We start from the raw sequence: 19268 nt of genomic DNA on the forward strand, positions 1-19268 counted from the left end.
TGCATCTGCATGGCCTCTATCCATGTAATTCAAGAATCCTCCCTGTAAAGCAAGAAGCTCATCTTTCATTCTAGAAGTAATTAGTTGCAAGAGGAGCCAGGAGCATTATAATATTCAATTATATTTTGTTTTTCCAGCAAGAGAGCAGTAATTTGCAAGGCTGACAATCAAACCTATTTAATATTTACTGTCATCCATGGTCTCTCAGACTAAATTTTCAATTGACTAGTGATTTTAGGCACCTTAATTTGTGGGTGACCTATCTGAAATGCTTTGAAGGAAATGATTTTCAGAAGATAGAGAGCACCCATGCAACTGAAAATGGGGCCCATCTTCTAAAGGCTCTCAAGTTGGGCACCCAAAATTAATAGTCAGTTCTGCAAATGTAGACTTCCCATCCACAGCATCTTCTCTGTTAGAGCAAACATCCAATTTTTCTGATTATGACATCTGTAATTTATGATTTGGGGTTTTTTTTATCTTGACTTTGCATGATAAACTTCCGTTCGTACTACACAAACCAGTGTCTTTTTCCCCAAAGAATCATTGGACTTGTTTATAGCATAAATTACTAAATAATTACCAAAGCACAAATCAAGTATTTCTGGTTGATATTAGTAGAAATCAGTTTTTCCTGATGTAACAGATTGTCCTATTCTGGTTGAACTTTAATACAGTCAGGCAGATGGTTGAAGAGCAAAGTATGTTGTTAATTATTTACTCAATGTGTTTGCTGATGGACCTCCATGCTTCACAGATTCCACAATGTCACATCAAGAAAAAATGAAAATTAATTTATATTACATATTTTTAAGAGTGTGGTTTAACTCTTCGGACAAATATCTCATCCTCAGTAAATTGCACTGATGTACAATGAGTATATTCATCCTGAGCACCACCACACTCCTTACAACATGTGACCTGGCTATGCTCCATTATAAATACAGCTCCCTCCTTCAACATAAGCTCTCTCCATTTTCTTAGATCTCTGCTAGTCCTCTGGCTGTCAACTTCATTAAACCCATCCTCACCCATCTGTTTTCAGCAGCTGGTCTACTTCTTCAGGAGAAAGCCACTGGGTGTTTTTGTGAAAATAATAATAATAATAATAATAAAGTTATCATGTTTCCCTCCCCAAAAAATTATTTAAAATTTTTGTTTAACGAAAACCACGTTTTTTTGGTCAATCAAAAATGTCAATGACCATTTCAATATTATTCAAACTTTTTTATTGAAAATGTCACCAATTTTTTGTACAAAATGGAACATTTTGACACTGCCAACAATTTCTTTGTGAAAAAAGACCATTTCCCAACATAACAAAAAATGAATTCAGAAAATTTAAACTGAACTGTTGCCCCCCAGTGCCTCTGAAAGCACATTCCACCTGAGTACCAGAGAAATTGGCATGCTTCTCCATGTTATACCTCAGCATTTGAGGCACAGGATCTAACAGTCCTCTTCTAGTTTAAATGGGAGGAACCTGCTTGCGGGACATTCTCAAGGAAGTGCCCTTCACTTTGGAACTTGATTCTATTTGTATTGGTTGTTCTAATTTAGCAAACACAGTTATATATTGGAAGGGTTTATTTATGCTGTACTATTTTTCTAATCACTGTTCTATTTAAGAAGAGCTACAAAAACTTGCAAGTGTAGGTGGGGGTGTTGATTGATATTCTGTAGTGACACCCGTCCTTCCCTTGACAGGTTAATTCTGAAAATAAGGTAAATAGGCCCCCCTCTTTTATTCTGGCTGTGCTGCAATAAAAGGGTGATTGTTCAAGCTGCAGCATTCAATTATTTTGTTTCTGATGCTATCTCCATGTAAGAAAATATAGCCCAGCTTAGATGGTTTCTGAGTGCTTTTCAGTTTTGCTCTTCACTGCAAGGGATGCAAAACAAAAAGAAGAGTCACAGAGAATTAAGAAATTATCAGACTGCCTACATAAGCAGTGAAAATTGTTTCCTAGATGTGTTTGTCCTTTTACTGGAACTGATTTTTAGAATGTAGGTTTGCTGGAGGAAAACTTGCTAGTTAAGGATGGCAGGCTGACACCCACAGGGAGAGTTTCAAAATGTGGCATGGGGATATAGCCATCTAGTTCCTGTTTGGAATCACACAGCTAAAATTCTGTACCATGCTTAGGAAACTTATTCCCTGATGGGCTAATTGCTTTGATATAATTAAAAAAAATCCTTGCCTATTTGTAAAAAACGCAGAGCACCCTGAAAATGCTTAGATGATAGACATCAAACTGAGAACATAGTGGGATTTGTTGCTATGATGCATGAAATGGAGAAAAATTGTGTCCCCCAGTTGTGAAAACTAAAGGATAGAGAACAAAGCAGCGCTACTGTTTTGGTAGTATCCATTTCTGTGGCACCTAAAACTTACTGGTATTAAAACTGAGTCCACCAAATCAGGTTCTTGAAACATAATGATAATGGAATCCTAAATGAAAACAATCAGTTTCTCAAGAAGGGAAAGTCCTGTATTTGTAATTTGTCTTGTTTATAGGACTGCTGTAGGCATGAGTGTTCATCTTACACCAGTGTTGTTTGTTTTTGTTGTTTGTTTGTTGGGTTTTTGTACTTCCAGATCTGGTGGGCTGGGCACTCTAAAAAGGAAAGACTCATTCCTCTAGGACAGAAAGTTAGCATTGTTATGGTGGCTCCTTACTAACAACGAGAGTATGATCTTATTAGAATAACTTCAGTGTTGTTGTGAAAGAAGAGCTCCTGGGGAGCAGTGGCAGTGCCCGTCAGCTAAAGCCCTTTTTTTTATTTGGAAGCTGCCTGAAAGCAGGGCTGGTACACAGTATGGCAGTTCAATACTTGTCTGAAGTTGCTGACTTTTTCTTTAAAATCTCAGCTTTCATTAAAAAAAATTAAAAGGGGGAATGGAGTGTAAGCAATAGAGACACAGATGAATCTACAGAGAGCCTGCAACAGTAGCTGTGACAGATGTGCACTGCCCTGTTCATCTCCATTAAATATTAAGTCAGATGCCCCAAATGTTCATATAAATGTCAACAGTGCTAACTATTTCATTGCTCCAGTAACAAAGGAGGAGGAATCACAGATCTGCACAATATACTATGAGCAACATCTCATTTTAACTGCCACAAAGGGTGGCATTTGGTAGATGCCACCACTTTTTCCCCCCTCCAATCAGAAAGGAACCCAGCAAAGCCATGGGCATAGTGAAGCCTGCAGGAGGGGGAGCCAAGCTCTAGGAGTCCAGAGGAGCTCAGATGGTAGTACACAATGCTATTTAAACCTCAGCCCAATCTACTGCGAGCACCACCACCTGCTCTGCTCACATGGGCAGAACTTACATTGTGGGCAAAGCTTAGAATAGTACCATCACCTTTTTTTCCCCCTTTCAATTCAACCCCTCAATGAAAGATGATACTGAAAAATCAAACCAATGGCTCTCATGAGTTAGTAGGACAGCATCAGTAAACAGCGGAAGGAAAATGGCAACCAGCTCTATAGAGAACATTTTATATTTTTGGAAGGAGTTAACATTAATTTTTAAATTTGGGTGTGTGCGGCAAGGTGAGGGTTAGACATTTCTGGGGGTGTTTAACCTTTAAATGCAATTGCCATTTATACATATTTCTGTGACAGGCGAATCCCTGAAAGTGGAAATAAAATAACATGGAATAATAAGGAAGTGTTATTTATTCCTTCTCATAACACAAGAACTAGGGGTCACCAAATGAAATTAATAGGCAGCAGGTTAAAAACAAACAAAAGGAAGTATTTCTTCACACAACGCACAGTCAGCCTGTGGAACCCTTTGCCAGAGGACGTTGTGAAGGCCAAGAGTAGAACAGGGTTCAAAAAAGAACTAGATAAGTTCATGGAGAATAGGTCCATCAATTGCTATTAGCCAGGAAGGGCAGTGATGGTGTCCCTAACCTCTGTTTGCCAGAAGCTGGGAATGGGTGACAGGGGATGGATCACTTGATGATTTTACCTGTTCTGTTCATTCCCTCTGGGGCACCTGGCATTGGCCACTGTTGGAAGACAGGATACTGGGCTAGATGGACCTTTGGTCTGACCTAGTATGACCGTTCTTATGTGACACATGCCTGCTGATTCTTTTTCTGAATAGGACATTGAACACAGGAAGCTCTTAAGTGACTTGTATAGGATTTTTATTTCTTCTTATGATTATTTTTATTTTTTTTAATTATTATTGGGACATAAAACTGGACTGGACAACCACTAGACAATGGATGGCAGGGAACAGTCCTGTATTGTCATGAAGATAGACTCATAATGACCTAACATTTTCCATCTCCGATAACTTTCCCTGTCTGACCTTTATAACCTTTGTATACACCAGGGATAGGCAACCTATGGCACAAGTGCCGAAGGCGGCACGGGAGCTGCTTTTCAGTGGCACTCACACTGCTTGGGTCCTGGCCACTTGTCTAGGGGGCTCTGCATTTTAATTTAATTTTAAATGAAGCTTCTTAAACATTTTACTTTACATATAACCATAGTTTAGTTATATATTGTAGACTTTAGAAAGAGACCTTCTAAAAACGTTAAAATGTATTACTGGCACGTGAAACCTTAAATCAGAGTGAAAAAATGAAGACTCGGCACAGCACTTCGGAAAGGTTGCCGACCCTAGTATATACCTTTGCAAACCCGTCAGAATCTTCTATATGGGGAAGCAAGCAGGCACCCCTTGATTGTTTTGAAGACCCAGATAAATCCTAATGTCACCCTTCATAAGGTCTGAAATCTTCTACACATACTTCCTTTCCCCCATCCTGTGATACGGCACCCCATATTCTTCATAAACATATTGTTATGATATGAATATGGCATAACTATGATATGTTTTATGCAAGATGGATCATGTGAGATATCATTGGAAAGGTTATGGTTTACTGAAAGTGATTATCCAATTTGTATGCATGTACCATTTCTGTATCTGAAGTTAGGGATATTGACTATATAACAATTGAAACTGTGTGCAATCAAGCCTGGATGGACCATTAAGGACAATAGAACTTTGAAGATACTAATCTCCCACCTTCCTAAGAAGCTTCATGGGATGTTGGTTTGACACTACAAAGTCACCTGATCATGTCACCTGGTACATGGTCCCAGGGCTGGTATTTTTCCATTGGAAGGGGGTAGGCTAGGAAACAAGAGATACCCACCATAGGTAAATCCTATTTAAGGCTGGGAAGTGAGGTAATCAGCGCTCTTTTCCACTGCCTCCCCACCCAAAAAGGAAGACTGCTGAAAACATCTGAAGAAACAAAGAAACTGAGCTGGGGAGGCGGGGGCTGAGTCCAGGTGAGAAAGAACAGCCTGTAAAAGGAATACCTGAAGATTTAAGCTGCAAGCAGTGCAGTTTACCTTCAAGAAACTCTGCAACCTGCTTGAAACAACATTTAGGGTGAGAAACGTATTATTTGTAGCCAGTATTCCTTAGTGCATTAAGTTTAGTTTGCATGTTTTGTTTTATTTGTTCAGTAATCTGCTTTGTTCTGTTTGCTATCCCTTATAATCACTTTAAATTTACCTTTTGTAGTTAATAAACTTGTTTCATATTTATTCCAAAACCCAGTTGTGCAATTCATAACTGGGGATGGGGAGGCAAAAAGCTGTGCATATCTTCCTTCACATTGAGGGAGAGGGTGATTTTAATTAACTCATACTATATAGATCTCCACACAATGCAAGACAGTATAATTTTGGGTTTACACTACAGAGGGTGTTTGCACTGGAGTGCTTGGCAATCCCCTAGCTGAGTCCTCCCACAGAAATTTGATTGTAGACCAGTGGTGGGCAACCTGCAGCCCCTCAGGGTAATCCACTGGCAGGTTGGTACACTGACCATCTGCAGGCATGGCCACCCACAGCTTCCAGTGGCTGCAGTTTGCCGGTCCTGACTTCCCGCACCTACCATTGGCTGGGAATGGCAAATGCAGCCACTGGAAGCTGTGGGCAGCCACAGCTGCAGGCTGCCCACCACTGTTGTAGACTGTGTGAGAGTCTACAGCAGGGTGTGTCCCTACCTGTGTGCTGGAAGGGGCCTTGAGAGCCTATCACAGCAGCACAGAGTGTGGGGGACCCAGGCTGGTGGGACAGGTGGGCTCAGTGGGATCCCAGCACATCAGGTGACACCCTGGAAAGGGGAGGTCAAGCCAGTCACACCCCACTTTCTATTTTGCTGCTAGCACCCTGCAGCAGCAGCTCCGCGGATTAAATGCTTCTCCTCTCCAAAGCGTCCCGTGCGCCTTTGGTAGACGTGGCTACCCGCGGGTGACAACCAGGGTGGGTAGGGAACAGCATCAGGGGCTCCCGTGTCAAAATGTGGCGTCCATTGACCCGGGCCTGACACCCCGCAGGGGAGAGCCCCAGCCAAGCGCCGAAAGGGGTCGCCGCTGGAGGAAAGAGACGCTCACGCCCCGCAGCCTGCTCCCTGAGGCAAAACCCCGCCCCAAACCAAGGGTTTACAAGAGCAGGGGCAGTAAGCGCCTTTCCGTGGCCCCAGCACAAAGCCGGCTGCGCTCCTGCCCTGGGGGGGGGAGAGGGCGGTTTGCCATTGTCCTCAACGGGGCCGGAATCCGCCCCCCGCCCGCTTATAAGCCTTGAAGTGAACAGTCCGTGGAGCCAGGTCCCACTGCCTCCCCGGGCCAGCGGGCTGACGCACCTCTCCTCGCTCGGGGGCTGCGCCCCTTCGGCACCGCCTGCGCGCGCCCCCCCTCTGGCCACCCTGCCCGGCCCGGCAGGGGGCTGCAGTGCCCCGGGGCCGGGGGCCGCGCCGGGCTGGTAGCCGCACAAAGCCGCGCTCGCTCTGCGCTCACGTGCCCGCCGCCCATAGGCCTGGCCGAGCCCTGCGCACCCCGGGCTTGCACCGCTCCGCAGCCTGCCCAGCCCGGGTCCCGGCGGCCGAGGATGGAGCAACCGCCTCAGCAGCGCCCTGGCGCCCAGACGGTCACCACCACCAGCAGCTCCTTCATCGCCAGCTTCTCCCCGGCCGGCGCCAGCACCAGCACCCTCGCCTACGACAGGGAGTTCCTGCGAACTGCGCCCGGCGTCCTCATGCTGGCCGAGATCGTGAGTAACCCGCGCGCTGCCGCGTCCCCTCGGCTTGTGGGGCAGGGGAGCCCCCGGGGCTGACTGCTGCTCTCGGGCAGGATTCCCGGGGACCTTTGGACTCTCCCTCCCACGCTTTGTGGCTTCTCTCCAGCAGCCTGGGGAGGGGGGCTTTGCACAATGTACTGTGACTTTGCTTGTAACGTTAAAGCCCCTCGCGAGCAAGCTGCTGTTGAGGAGAAACCCAGCTGCCAGAGCAGCCGGTTACAGGTGAGCTGATGATTCTGTGAAGTAGCGGGTTACTCCGGGCTGCGCTGTGAGCGCAGGTGTGGAGCGACTCCGGAGTCGCTGAGCTCCAATCCACCTCATGCACTTTAACTCAGCCTTACCGCTGAGTCAGAATCTCATCCCACAAAGAAGCCTCTGCTGGTGAAGAGGGCGGGGAAGGCTATCCTCGTAGAAACCTCCCTCCAGCATGCAGACTACAGGAGGATATCCCCTTTTACTTCAGAAAGACTTGTCCCAATGTAGTGATCTGCCTGGGTGGAACTCATTGAGGACGGGGGGCTAGAGCCTATGCCTTTACACCACCTGTTCGAAGATGAGTCTAACAAACTTTTCAAACATTGTTGTTCTGTTTCTTCTTTCAAATATGCTAGCTTCCAGGTTCAGGACAATTGGAGATTGAAGCATTTTGCAGACCAGTGCAAAAAACAAAGTAGTTTTTAATACTGAAAAGTCAGAAACACCCTTTTTGCTCAGTATAATGCTAAATGTTTTAAAATGTCATGCATTGAAGACTTGTAAATGCTGAGCCATAGTTGCAATTAACTATTTTAATTACAATTATATTAGAATCTCGTGTGTGTATCTTACAGAAATATAACATCATTCTGATGTCAGCATCAGAGGCTGTAAATCAGTTTCCATCCAGCTTTAATTAAAGTTGAATAATCACCAAAGAAGAATTTTAATGTTTTAGTCTCAGACCCTGTAAACAGATCAATTTGTGCAGACAGTTATGCCCCCCCCCCCCGCCTCCCCTCACACGCACCCACAGAATGTGAGCCTATCCACACAGATCAGCTGGTGGGATCTAAATGAGTAATCCAGAAACAATAACTTTTCTATTCTATCAGGGTTTGTTAAATTACACATTTTACAAACTGACCGTAGGACTGTTGAGAGCTTGGCCTCCAAAATCTACTCTTTAGGACCATCACAGAGAAGCTCATTTTTATGTGGCTTGTAGCCTCCACCAAACTTCCCCCCAGTTCATTGACTGCAAAAGCTGCAATGCTTCCTGCACTACAATCAAAACTCCTGCAGGCCAGTGGTTTGGGTGCTTCTAGAGTACAATTCTTGTAATATTCTGTTTGGAGTCTCATCAGTAACAGAGCATTTGACTTAGGTAACAAAGTAAAAGTAGTTTTAAATGCTAAATGTTAAATTCTAGTCTTGTAAAGACATGTAAAACTTGATGACATAAACATCTACACAGAGCAAGGGATGTGTTCTTTTGTCTGTTTTAGTGTTTGTAATGTCAACAACTCTTGCAGGGGGAAAAACAGTCTTGACCAATCAGGACCAGATTTTCAAATATTTTGTTTTACGTGTTTATACACTGCATTGATAATATTAATAAATTAACTCTCACAACACCCTTATAAGAAACTAAGTAACACATCAGCCCTATTTTACAGATGGATAATGGACTGATTCATCATTTCATTGCTCTTTGCACAGGTGCAACTAACTATACAGAGTTGTTCTAGTAGGGGGTTTCATGCTTTGTTGCTTCTGTAGATCAAGCTCATTGCACGCACTAGGGATTCCTTATATTCCTTCATTTGCCTCCTGGCTCCTGCATGCTACCCTTCCATCCCCCTCAATTTCAGAGACTCTGTGGAACTCTCCACCCCTACTTCATGTCAGGGGCTCTGTGTGCCCCCACATTTCCCAGTCAAAGGTCTCCTGTTCTGTCCCCATGGCAGGAGTTCTGTGTGCACTCCAAGCTCCTCTCCCTTCCTCCCCCCAGAGGCTCTGTGTGTACTCCCATTCCACCCCCTTCACCCTTTTACCAGTGACCTCCATTTCACACCTTGCCAGGTGCCCTGTGTGTCCTCTGTTCTGCTCGATGCCAGGTGTTGTGTATGCCTCTACTCCGCCCCATTCTGCTTTTCCCCTCCCATATCTCCATTTTCCCCTTTACCATGGTCCCCTGTTCTCCCCTATTACAATGTATGCCAAGGGTTCTGCGTATGCTCCTATTCTCTCCCTGCCCCAATACCAGGGTTCCCATTCTTCTCCTCTACCGTGGCTCTGTGCCTCCCTCACTCCCCCACCATTATTTCTCTGTTTTCTGGGAGACAAGTCATTTCAGGGTGTCAGGAACTTGCCTCAAACATTCCCTGAACTTTTGGAATTGATTGGATGCGGTGTTCAAAAGTTATCACATTACATCTAAACAGCGAAATGTCCAAACAGAAATGCCATCAAGTGCAGTAGAAGTCTTGCAAGCTCAGCCCAAAATGGTAACAGATTTAGTCTTCTGTTGTTGTTACTTGGCACAGATGTAAATAACTATACCAAGTGCCAGTCAAAATGAGATTGCTTGCTTAAAGCCAAGTAATAAATTGATAGTAGAGCAGGAATTAGAATGTGGGAGTTCCTAGTTGTTGGTCCTGTGCGCTGAATGATTAGACACACTGCCTCTCTGTAAATTAATTTGTAATTTTTTACGTTAGCCTATGTATTTAATTAATGATTAGAGATCTTAAACATTTTTTTTAAGCATTTCAATCCACCATGTAAGTTTCTGCTTGATTGTTTTGCTTTGACAATGGTTTGTGGAAAGGTTACTTATTTGACCACAACCATTTTCAAGGCCTGAGAATATAACTATTATAAACTTCCAGAAGTCTGACCCAGCAGTGGCATAATTATCTTATCCATTATCATCCAAGCAAACAAGTCAAATGGAACTCCAGGCTTATGTGCAGTATGGATCCTTACTGGACTTCTGGCAGAAACAGCCAGAGAAGAATCATGTTACAGGATACTACCTAGTATGAGGAAGTAATAGAAAGTAACTTCTGTTACTAACCAAAATACTTGTGTGGAGCTGTAATTATTAGGTATTGTCAGAACAATCCAGAGTGCTTAGGCACCTGAAATGTAAACAAATTCAAGTTTTAAAATATTGGGAACATTCCAGTATTAACATTAGGCAAATAAAAAGAATCAAGCTATAGTCACTGTAATTGTATTCAAAAGAAATGCCACATTCCTTCCCGTTGCCTTTCCACTTCTTATTGCAGCAAGGTTCACAAGCCCACTCATGCTTTCTCTGATAAGAGAAATCTGAATAGGTTAATTGGAACCTCAGTAAAGTGTGATACACAACTCATAAAGTACTATATGAAGTGCCTCTAGCATAGGTACAATGGCATGAATTCCATTTGAGACTGAGATTATAGTTAAACTTTAGTTGCTTGAACAGTCCACACATACAGGCTCTTGTGTAGACTTCTGGATGGGAGTGTACCAAACTCACTGAAAGTCCACTTTAAAACTAATCCAGATCCCCTAATCAGGAATTCTAAAAGTTCAGTTTTATTACTGTGTTGCTGCATAAATTATCAGTCAACCACATACCTGTAGCAGTGAGAATACAATTAACGACTTCTAGTTCTAAAATTACAGATCTCTTACCTGGTGTGAGGTAAAGGAAGAATTCCACAGGTTCAACTAGCAAAGAGAATGGATACGTACTTGAACGTATATCAAAATTGTACCAGTTAGGAATATGTTTTCACTGCAGAGTTGGGCCACGCTGTTAGGTGTTGCCCCTAACCCCCACCTCCCATTCACACACACACAATCCTCTCCTTTTAGTTTAGTGGTGCTTTAAACCTTGGGGTGCTGGCGGTATAAGCTAAAGCTAGATAACCTGGACACAGGATAAATCCCTCCAGTGATGATAGTTCTCCAGTGCCTTCTCTTATTTGTGGACAGAAAAACAGATGGGTTCTCCCATGATTCAGTGGGAAAGAATCATAGAGCAACGTGGCTTATGAAGATCAAAGAACTATGGGATAACCACACCCTCCCCAGAAGTCTAGCAACACACACAGATGACAACATACAGTGAAGACAAGAGTCACTTCAGTGTGGCTTTTTCGTGCAGCTACTCAAACCCAAGATATACTTCATGTTCAAACCGAGCTGCTGATTACCAGACTCACTCTGCAGTGAAGCTATACCCTGGCCTAGTAGAAGCAGCGGCAGATATTCCTTTAGTATAACCCCACAAAGGTATGATGTTGCATCTTCAAAGAAGCAGGAATAACAGCTTCCAGAGTTGTCCGGAACAGAAATATCCTCTCAAAAGACAGGATGATGGCTTAGAAAGAAATGTTTGTCTTCTCAGGAATTTTATGGATCAATGAAACAATGACTAGAAGTGCCCCCTCAGAGTACTAAATCAGCTTTTCAAGCCAACTCTTATGGAATACTTTGCAGGAGTGAAGAATTTTCTGGTTGCTAAGCATAGTTCTAAAAATATTTACTTTGAATAATGACAGTGATTCCTCCAGGTTGTTGCTGCTGAGAAACATGTTGCTGGATACAGTATTCTTTTCTAAAATTTGTCTTAGTGCATTTAGTCTTTATGCTGGATATTTATTTTAAACAAATACAGCTTAAAGTATTTAGGAGATTGTTGTGCTGCTGCAAGTGGATAAATGGGTTGGCATTCTTTTTACCAGATTTTAATAGTGTAACCAGACTGATCACTCACTTTCACATATATATCGCACCCAAACACTCTTTAGGGTTATGTAGTGCTTATGAATCTACATCCTTATTTTGAGTTTTTCATTAATTTGATTATTCTTGCAGTTCTACAGCTATACAGGATTTTGTACCTAGATTGCACTTCCAGGCAATACATCATGATTATGGCTCAACTAAGTTACTAGGTATTTTTTTTTTTTTTACCCCTATCCACATTTAAGATGTCTGACTCTGGGGTATAATCTAGAAAAATTACCAATGAATTATCTCTCATTCTGATGGTATAGTGAATCTCAGATTAAGTAGGTATCATGTGTACTTGGTTCTCTTGATAAAACTTGATGACATCCATCTGACAAAGTGGGTATTCACCCATGAAAGCTCATGCTCCAATATGTTTGTTAGTCTATAAGGTGCCCCAGAACTCTTTGCCGCTTTGATAAAACTGGAGGCTTACCATAGTACTAGAACAAAAAGATTCAAAGTTGTGGGAAAGCATTTTTATAACACACATCCCTGAAATATCTCTTCAGTTTAATAGAATTCATCCTAGAAGGCACACTGTTTTACCAAATTCTAGCACTGTTCCAGTGAATTAGCTAGTACTAGGAGGGATGAAATAAATAAAATAGTAAGAACTGTGGACAAGAATGACTCGGTGAGAGCCTTTACTCGGGCAAGTGTAAAACATTTTATGGATGCAGCATCTCCTCATTGGCCCTATGCTTTGCACATCACACAGATGAATTATCAGGGCTTGATTAAGGCAATGGCCCATTCCCCCCCCCCCCAACTTGGCGTGCCCATTGAGAGAGGCAGAGACAGCAGCATAAGACCCCCTCCTTTCTCCCAGGAGTAGCAGGAAGCCCGCTCTCTGGCTTCTGGAGTGGTGTGACTCTCAGTACTTCCCCTAGTAACTGGGTGCATATGCTTGGGTAAAGTCAGTGAAACTCAAGCACATTCTTAAAGTTAAGCAAATGCCGTGCTGAATAGGGATGGACTTAAGCAAATGCTTAAAATTAATCACTTATTACTGAGTGTAACAAATTACCTCTGCAGCAGTCAACTTCAGAGATGCTTTTTATACACACTGAATGTGAAAATGCATGGCATGAATTCTAGGCCCAGTCCTGCACTCCTTAATCAGGCAAAACTCCCGCTGAAGTCAGGTTTCATACCTCACTGCATGTTATGCTGTTATTCCATCACCCCACTAACCACCACTGCTTCAGCAGATATATATGTATAATTTCCATCTTCCTTTGGGATCACATAATTGTTTAAAGCTCTGTTTCCTGAAAGGTCTGTAGTGTCCTGGACTAGATCAGTGTATTTCCTTGGAACAAGAGGACTATGTGGGTGAAATACAAGAAAACTAAGTTTGAAAGGTGATGTGTGGAATGTGCCTGGAGCATGAACAGAAACAATAGTGGGATTGACAGGGATGTGTTAGATAACAGAACTTGAAATGAGTGGAGACACTTTACAAAAGTTCAAGAATGTGAGAAATTCCCAATACCTCAAAATTTAAAGTAGACTTTGTCTCCAGTGCTGTTACTTTGTCATGAGAAAAATGCATTTAAAAACATTCATAAACATAAATTCAGTCATTGGATGGGTAGTGAGTCTAATCAAAATTTCTATGCCTCTTCAATGTCAGTTTTGAAATAATTCTTGTTGGCGTTTATTCTAGAGATGAGCAGTAAAATCTCTACAGTAATCTTTGAATGTTTTAATTCTAATTAAAGTACAGAGCTGGATTAGGGAACTTTTGTAGCTCACTCAGAAGCCCGAATGAAGGCTCAATGGTAGAGAGAGAGCAGATGGACTCTTGTTCATTTCTGAAGTGTTGATACCAGTGTGGTGTTCTGCTAGGGAAGAAGTAATTTATAGCCCTCCCAGGTTCCCAGCAGTTCCTGTGGAGTAGATCCAGTCCCCTGCAGCCCTAGTTCAAGATGGTGCCGTGTCTGAGTGTCACAATGTGTGAGAAGGGTGACGTCGGAGGCTGTTGAGGGGTGCTCTGTTGCTGGGTGGTGTGAAGGCTTTCCTGGAGGAGTTGGGCTTTTTTAAAATCCACCACTGAAAGTAGACTGCTGGTGAAGAGACTGGATAGCAGTATTGGTAGAATTACAACACAAGAGATGCAGATTCCTTCCCCTGCTGTTATGTTAAATATAGGGCCAAGACAATAGTACAAAATCCTGGACTTCCTTTCCTATTGGTGCTTCCTCTTCCATGCCTCTCCCTCTCATCACTGCCTTTCCCCTTTTATCACTGTAAATGTTTCCTTCTTCCCCCCCCATCCCCAAACTAAAAAAATTAAGTTGGTTAATAAAAATTCCTTGTGTATCTGTTTGAGGGTCTCAGAGTGTTTTACACACATGAATGAATTAGCCTTACAGCACCTTGGGAAGTAGGGAAGCATCATTACCCTACTTCACAACTGAGGAAACTGAGGCACAGACAGGTTAAATGGCTTGCTTCAAATCACACACAACTCTGGCAAAGGTGGGAATGGAACCTGTGTCCTATGACTCCTAGCCTTGTGTATTAACCATGAGACAACTCTTCCACCCCAACAGCAGCTGCCTAGCACTGCTGGTGAACATCCCTTCCTGCCCTGCAATTATGGGAGTTCTCTGTTCACTCCTGAAGTCATAATCCACACACATCACTCACATGCAAAGTAGAGAGCAAAAGGTTGAGTTAAAAGCAGCACTTGCAAAAGCTCTCACTACTGGTATAAGGGATTTTTCTTAAAGATTAAAGTTTCAAACCAAACACAAATTCCTCATATGAATTCTGAGACCTTCAGAACTGAAAAGGTACCAAGCATTCTCCTTGTCTGTCCCTTGGCATGTTTTCCTCTGCTGGTGCATATGCATTCTCATTCAGCCTGTTGTTCTCTGCTGGAGTAACATTGCCATAAATTCAGGTACCAGGGGGCGGGGTGTGTGTGTGTTTTTTTTTTTCTTTTAGCTTTATCCAAAAGTATAAGAAAAATAGGGTACAAAGTGTTACAATGTGATTCTCCCACACTCATTCCTATTCTAATTCCAATAAAGCAGTAGAAATTGTGCCTCTGACGGAGCACCAAGCCCTCTTTCCTAGGGTCAAACAACAAATAAATTTTATAACCTATCACATATTCTAAGGAGCAGCACTGCTCAGTAAGGGTAGGAGCCAATTTCTGTTGGAGTCATTGGCCCTGATTCTTCTATCACTTAACGGAGTGACACAGGTGTAAGTGATGCAATTTCAGGGGAGCAACTCCTGGTTTACACAGTGCTAGGAGAATGAGGTCACTGCTTTCACTAAGCGTTGAATCAGGTCCTAGGAGGGATTGGTATTAGACTTAAACTATGAAAGTGAAAGGGACTAAGAGAACCAGTTAACTTGGTATTAGTAAAACTAACAAAATGTCATCATGGGGACTAGATTAACAATCTGTTTACACATCCCAGTCATATACAAAATATATATTGAAAAATCCTGTAGAACTATTGGGAGTGAATGTCTGTTTGGAGAGAATAGCATCAACAGGCATAACTGGGGCTGTTTGTGTTTTTAGCTGATGATTTGACAGGCTCAGCTGAAAAGGACCCTTATGAAGGACCTCTGCTTCTTACCAAATGCCTGAACCCACAAGACTTACCTTGTTAGTCAACATCCCTTTCCATGACTGTTTTGTCCAGACCAGGATGTAAGGAAACTTCTGGTGAGGCTCTGCAGCACAGACTGTGTTTATATGTTTGTTTAGTCAGGGAATACAGAGGTGTGCGGTGTATGTGTTGTACAAAAACTTCAATAACGAATCCCCTTTCTATTTATTTTCTTCTGTACTGTGAGTGACATTCCCAAGACTGCAGTGCTGCAAACAGTAAACTGCAGGCTCTGAGCTATCTGTGTCATGCTGCAGAGTAGCTGTGACTTAAGTATGGGAAGGAGTAGAGGAGATCTGATAGACAAAATGTTACATCCAGGAATTAAGGAGTTGGTACACCCCTGTGATACTGTTTGATCAGTCTTGGACTTCTGAGTTATTTTCTCAGATTGTTGAGGACTATGGTAGCACAGAATCTAGCAAGGGTTAGGTGAGGTGAGGGTGAATCCATGCTTGAATGCCCATGACCAGGGCTGTAGAAATAGAACGTAAAAACAAATGCACTATTGTCCTCTGAATGTTCGGAATCCAACTGTTAAAAGACGGCAGTATTTTTTTGTTTCAAATATTTCACTGAATACATCTAGATTTGTTGTTGGTCTAATGTTTTAAAGATCATATAAACATAATGCATCTTACTACAAGTAACTTAATTGCTTGCATCAAGATCATATATATTATACATGCAACTATGTTTAAAGAAATTACTGTAGTTGGAAAGTCAAGGATTCAAAAGTTAGGGGGTGCCAAAATTAATGTTTCTTGTACAACCTTTGTTCAGCCCCCTTGTACCTATATATTATGATGCAATTGTAGAAATTGCATCATAATACTCTGCAATTTTCATGAGGTCCCTTCCAGCCATACACTTCTGTGATCCTATGTCTTATGCATTTGGCAGATAGGATAGGCTCATTTTGTAAAATCTGCCACTAGCTGGGTGTGGTCAGCCAGGAACTGTTTTGTTACAATAGTGCCTTATTTATCTCCAGACTCCTAAAATCAAGCTGCAGGGGATTTATATTATCAAAGAACTCCTGTAGAAAAAGGCAAAGAAGTTCTTAGACTTCTTAATCACTAGCAGGTTCTTTGATGGAATTCCAAACATTTTGTGTATCTGGGTGTATAATGCATTCATTAGGTGCAGGTGTAGAAGAGTGGTTATCTACTTTTGCTGAAGGAAGGGACTGGTATTTTTAAAATGTTGGGTTTTGAATTACAAATGCTGTCAATCCTTTTGTGTCAGTGAATAAACTGACCACCAATTGACCTTCAAAAAAAAATCTCCTCTTCCCTATGGGTTTGTATTGAAGTATATTGCTGTACAAGTAAACGCATAATAGGTGTTCTGCATTGTACTCTAATGCAAGGGGAATTTGCCATTGTCAGGGACAGGATACCAAGCTAGATGGAGTATTTTTGTTGTTCTGATATATGCTGTGGCTTTTTCTATATTCCTGTAAAGTTTCCAAGTGGGAAATACTCCTTCTAAAAATAAATGTAGTTACACAAACCACACCAGTTCCAGTAAAACTGACCTTTGTGTTTGGGGTTGATTCTTGCATTGACACGGTTTGCCTCAAGAGGGTGATGGGTGGGAGGAGATTAAAGTTATATCTTGATTAAATGATCCAGTTTAATTTATACCTGAGGAGATAATAGAGGATGGAAAGTCTCTTTATATATTTTTATCTATTTAAGTCCTGCTGACCAATGCTTGGGAAGTTAATGTACAATGTGAATGTATACATCTGAAATGGTAAATTTGTAAAACAGATACATCTTTGTGTTAGATTTTATTTTATGGCAAAAAGTTAACCTTTTCAAAGACTGTGCAAAACTAGTATTAGGCATGCTACATAAACAGACAAAAATCTGTAGTTCATGAGGCGGGAATAATAAAACAACTTTTTAAGTGAAGTTGGTAATTCATCTATGTTAATAAAAGACAGAGGGTATCCAATACTTTTTTTTTTTTTAAATGAACCACTCTTGAAAATCTCTCTCTCATATTATTTGTTATGTTACAACTGGGCAGCAATCTGTCTTAAGCACATGCTTAACTTTATGCATCTGAGAAATCCCAGTGAATTCATTTAGGCTACTCAGGTAAACAAGGGTAAATACATGCATAAGTGTTTCCAGGATTCAGGGCCTTACTCTTAATAAGATATTATGCTTATGCCGTGTTATTCTTCAGAAGGTAAAGTAATCTTACCAGGAGGAAATTTTAAATATGCTAAATGAAAGATTTTTCCATCTTTTTTTTAAATTTTTGTTTCAAAGGCAAGAATTATTGAGTCTCTGCACACTGGAGTAATCTATCCAGACTTTATTTAGAATGTTCTATATAATGTTTTAATAAGCTCTTTAGAGATTTCTTTCCAGATTTTGGTAATCATAAAACATGACCAGACACATTGTACAAAAGACAGGTCTTCTGTACAATGTGTCTGGTCAAGCAGACACATTGTTACTGCATGAAAAGGCAGACCAGAGACTTTTTTGGCAAATATTTGCCTTGGATAAGCAGGGCAAGATAATCTGTTAAAGGTGAAGGGCATTCTTAGAGAGTCTCCCATCAGGCTGAGTTAAAATTCAGTAGACCACACAAGCAATAAATGAAACAGAATTCTTTAAGCTTGGTTACATTTATTTTTACATTCTTATCAATCTAGATAATGGAATGTCAGCCTCAGAGTTGATCTGTCTAGATAAATAACTTTCATTTTAAAGGTTAAAAACCTGCATTTTCTGTTGATTTAGGGGGATGTTGTCAACTTTAGTTTAGATCTCCAAAATAAATGTTTTACAAATTGTTATGTAAATGAAAAATAAGTATGAGAGAGAATTCTCCTTTAACATGCTGCTTTTCTTTTTTATCATAACACTATACAAATGGTGCATGCAAACAAGATTACCAAATAACTGAAGGTACAGAGAATGTCCAAATCAGACTGGATTTGTTTTCAATAACTAAGATAAATTGTATGTACATTGCATTCATTACAAAGATCTGATTATAACAGATCAGCTCTTGATTCCCAGGAAATCCATAGCAAATCTCCCATTGACTTAAGTGGGCCCAGGATTTGCCCATAGTCTCCATGTACAAAATAAAATAAATGCATTTTGAGAGATAAGGACTTCAAAGAGTAGTTGGAGAGGAATTTGGGTTTAGTGATCAACACTTGTATTGATTCATAAAAAAAAATCAGACAGTTTCTTACCAATAGATATTTCTGGTTGTTTCTGATGTTTGCCCTAAGTATTTGGTAGAAGATATCAGAATGGTGAGGAAAGACTGCTGTTTTCAATGGTTGGAATGAACATTGCCGAGTCACACCAAAAAAACATGCTTCACACAAATAATGTCATAGCTCAAAATCCCAGGCTGAGTTTTTAAGGTTTGGGGATAGAAAAATACAGCTTGTCAACAGCATACTTGACATGGGAATGATTGATAGGTTGAGGGTCGAATACTACAAATGCCATTTTTATATTCAGAGCTAAACTTACTACTGGGGGAATTCTGTGCCAAAAATTTTTGCACACAATATTTTAAAATTTTGCATATTTTATTTGTCAAAGTAACACAATATAATCACACTAGTTTCAATTAATTTAGTAATTTCTTTCAAAATACCTGTCAGCAAGTAAGTCTATAATACAGGAAAAAAGAGATTTGGGAAATTTTTTTTGGACAAATAGATTCCTTACAGTGCAAATC

The 19268-nt window shown here is 41.3% G+C and overlaps 1 protein-coding gene across 1 annotated transcript in view; it reads left to right on the forward strand.

Moving 5' to 3' along the window:
* The first annotated feature begins 6870 nt into the window (after positions 1 to 6870).
* The window catches only part of CMTM8 (CKLF like MARVEL transmembrane domain containing 8), a 46338-nt gene continuing 33940 nt past the window's right edge, over positions 6871 to 19268 (forward strand). The window contains exon 1 of the mRNA XM_030551013.1: positions 6871 to 7098. Within this exon, the coding sequence (XP_030406873.1) occupies positions 6937 to 7098 (162 nt within the window). The 5' untranslated portion in view covers positions 6871 to 6936. The remainder of the gene's footprint in view (positions 7099 to 19268) is intronic.

Source organism: Gopherus evgoodei, chromosome 2, assembly GCF_007399415.2.
Source record: "Gopherus evgoodei ecotype Sinaloan lineage chromosome 2, rGopEvg1_v1.p, whole genome shotgun sequence".
Classification (NCBI taxonomy): Eukaryota; Metazoa; Chordata; order Testudines; family Testudinidae; genus Gopherus; species Gopherus evgoodei.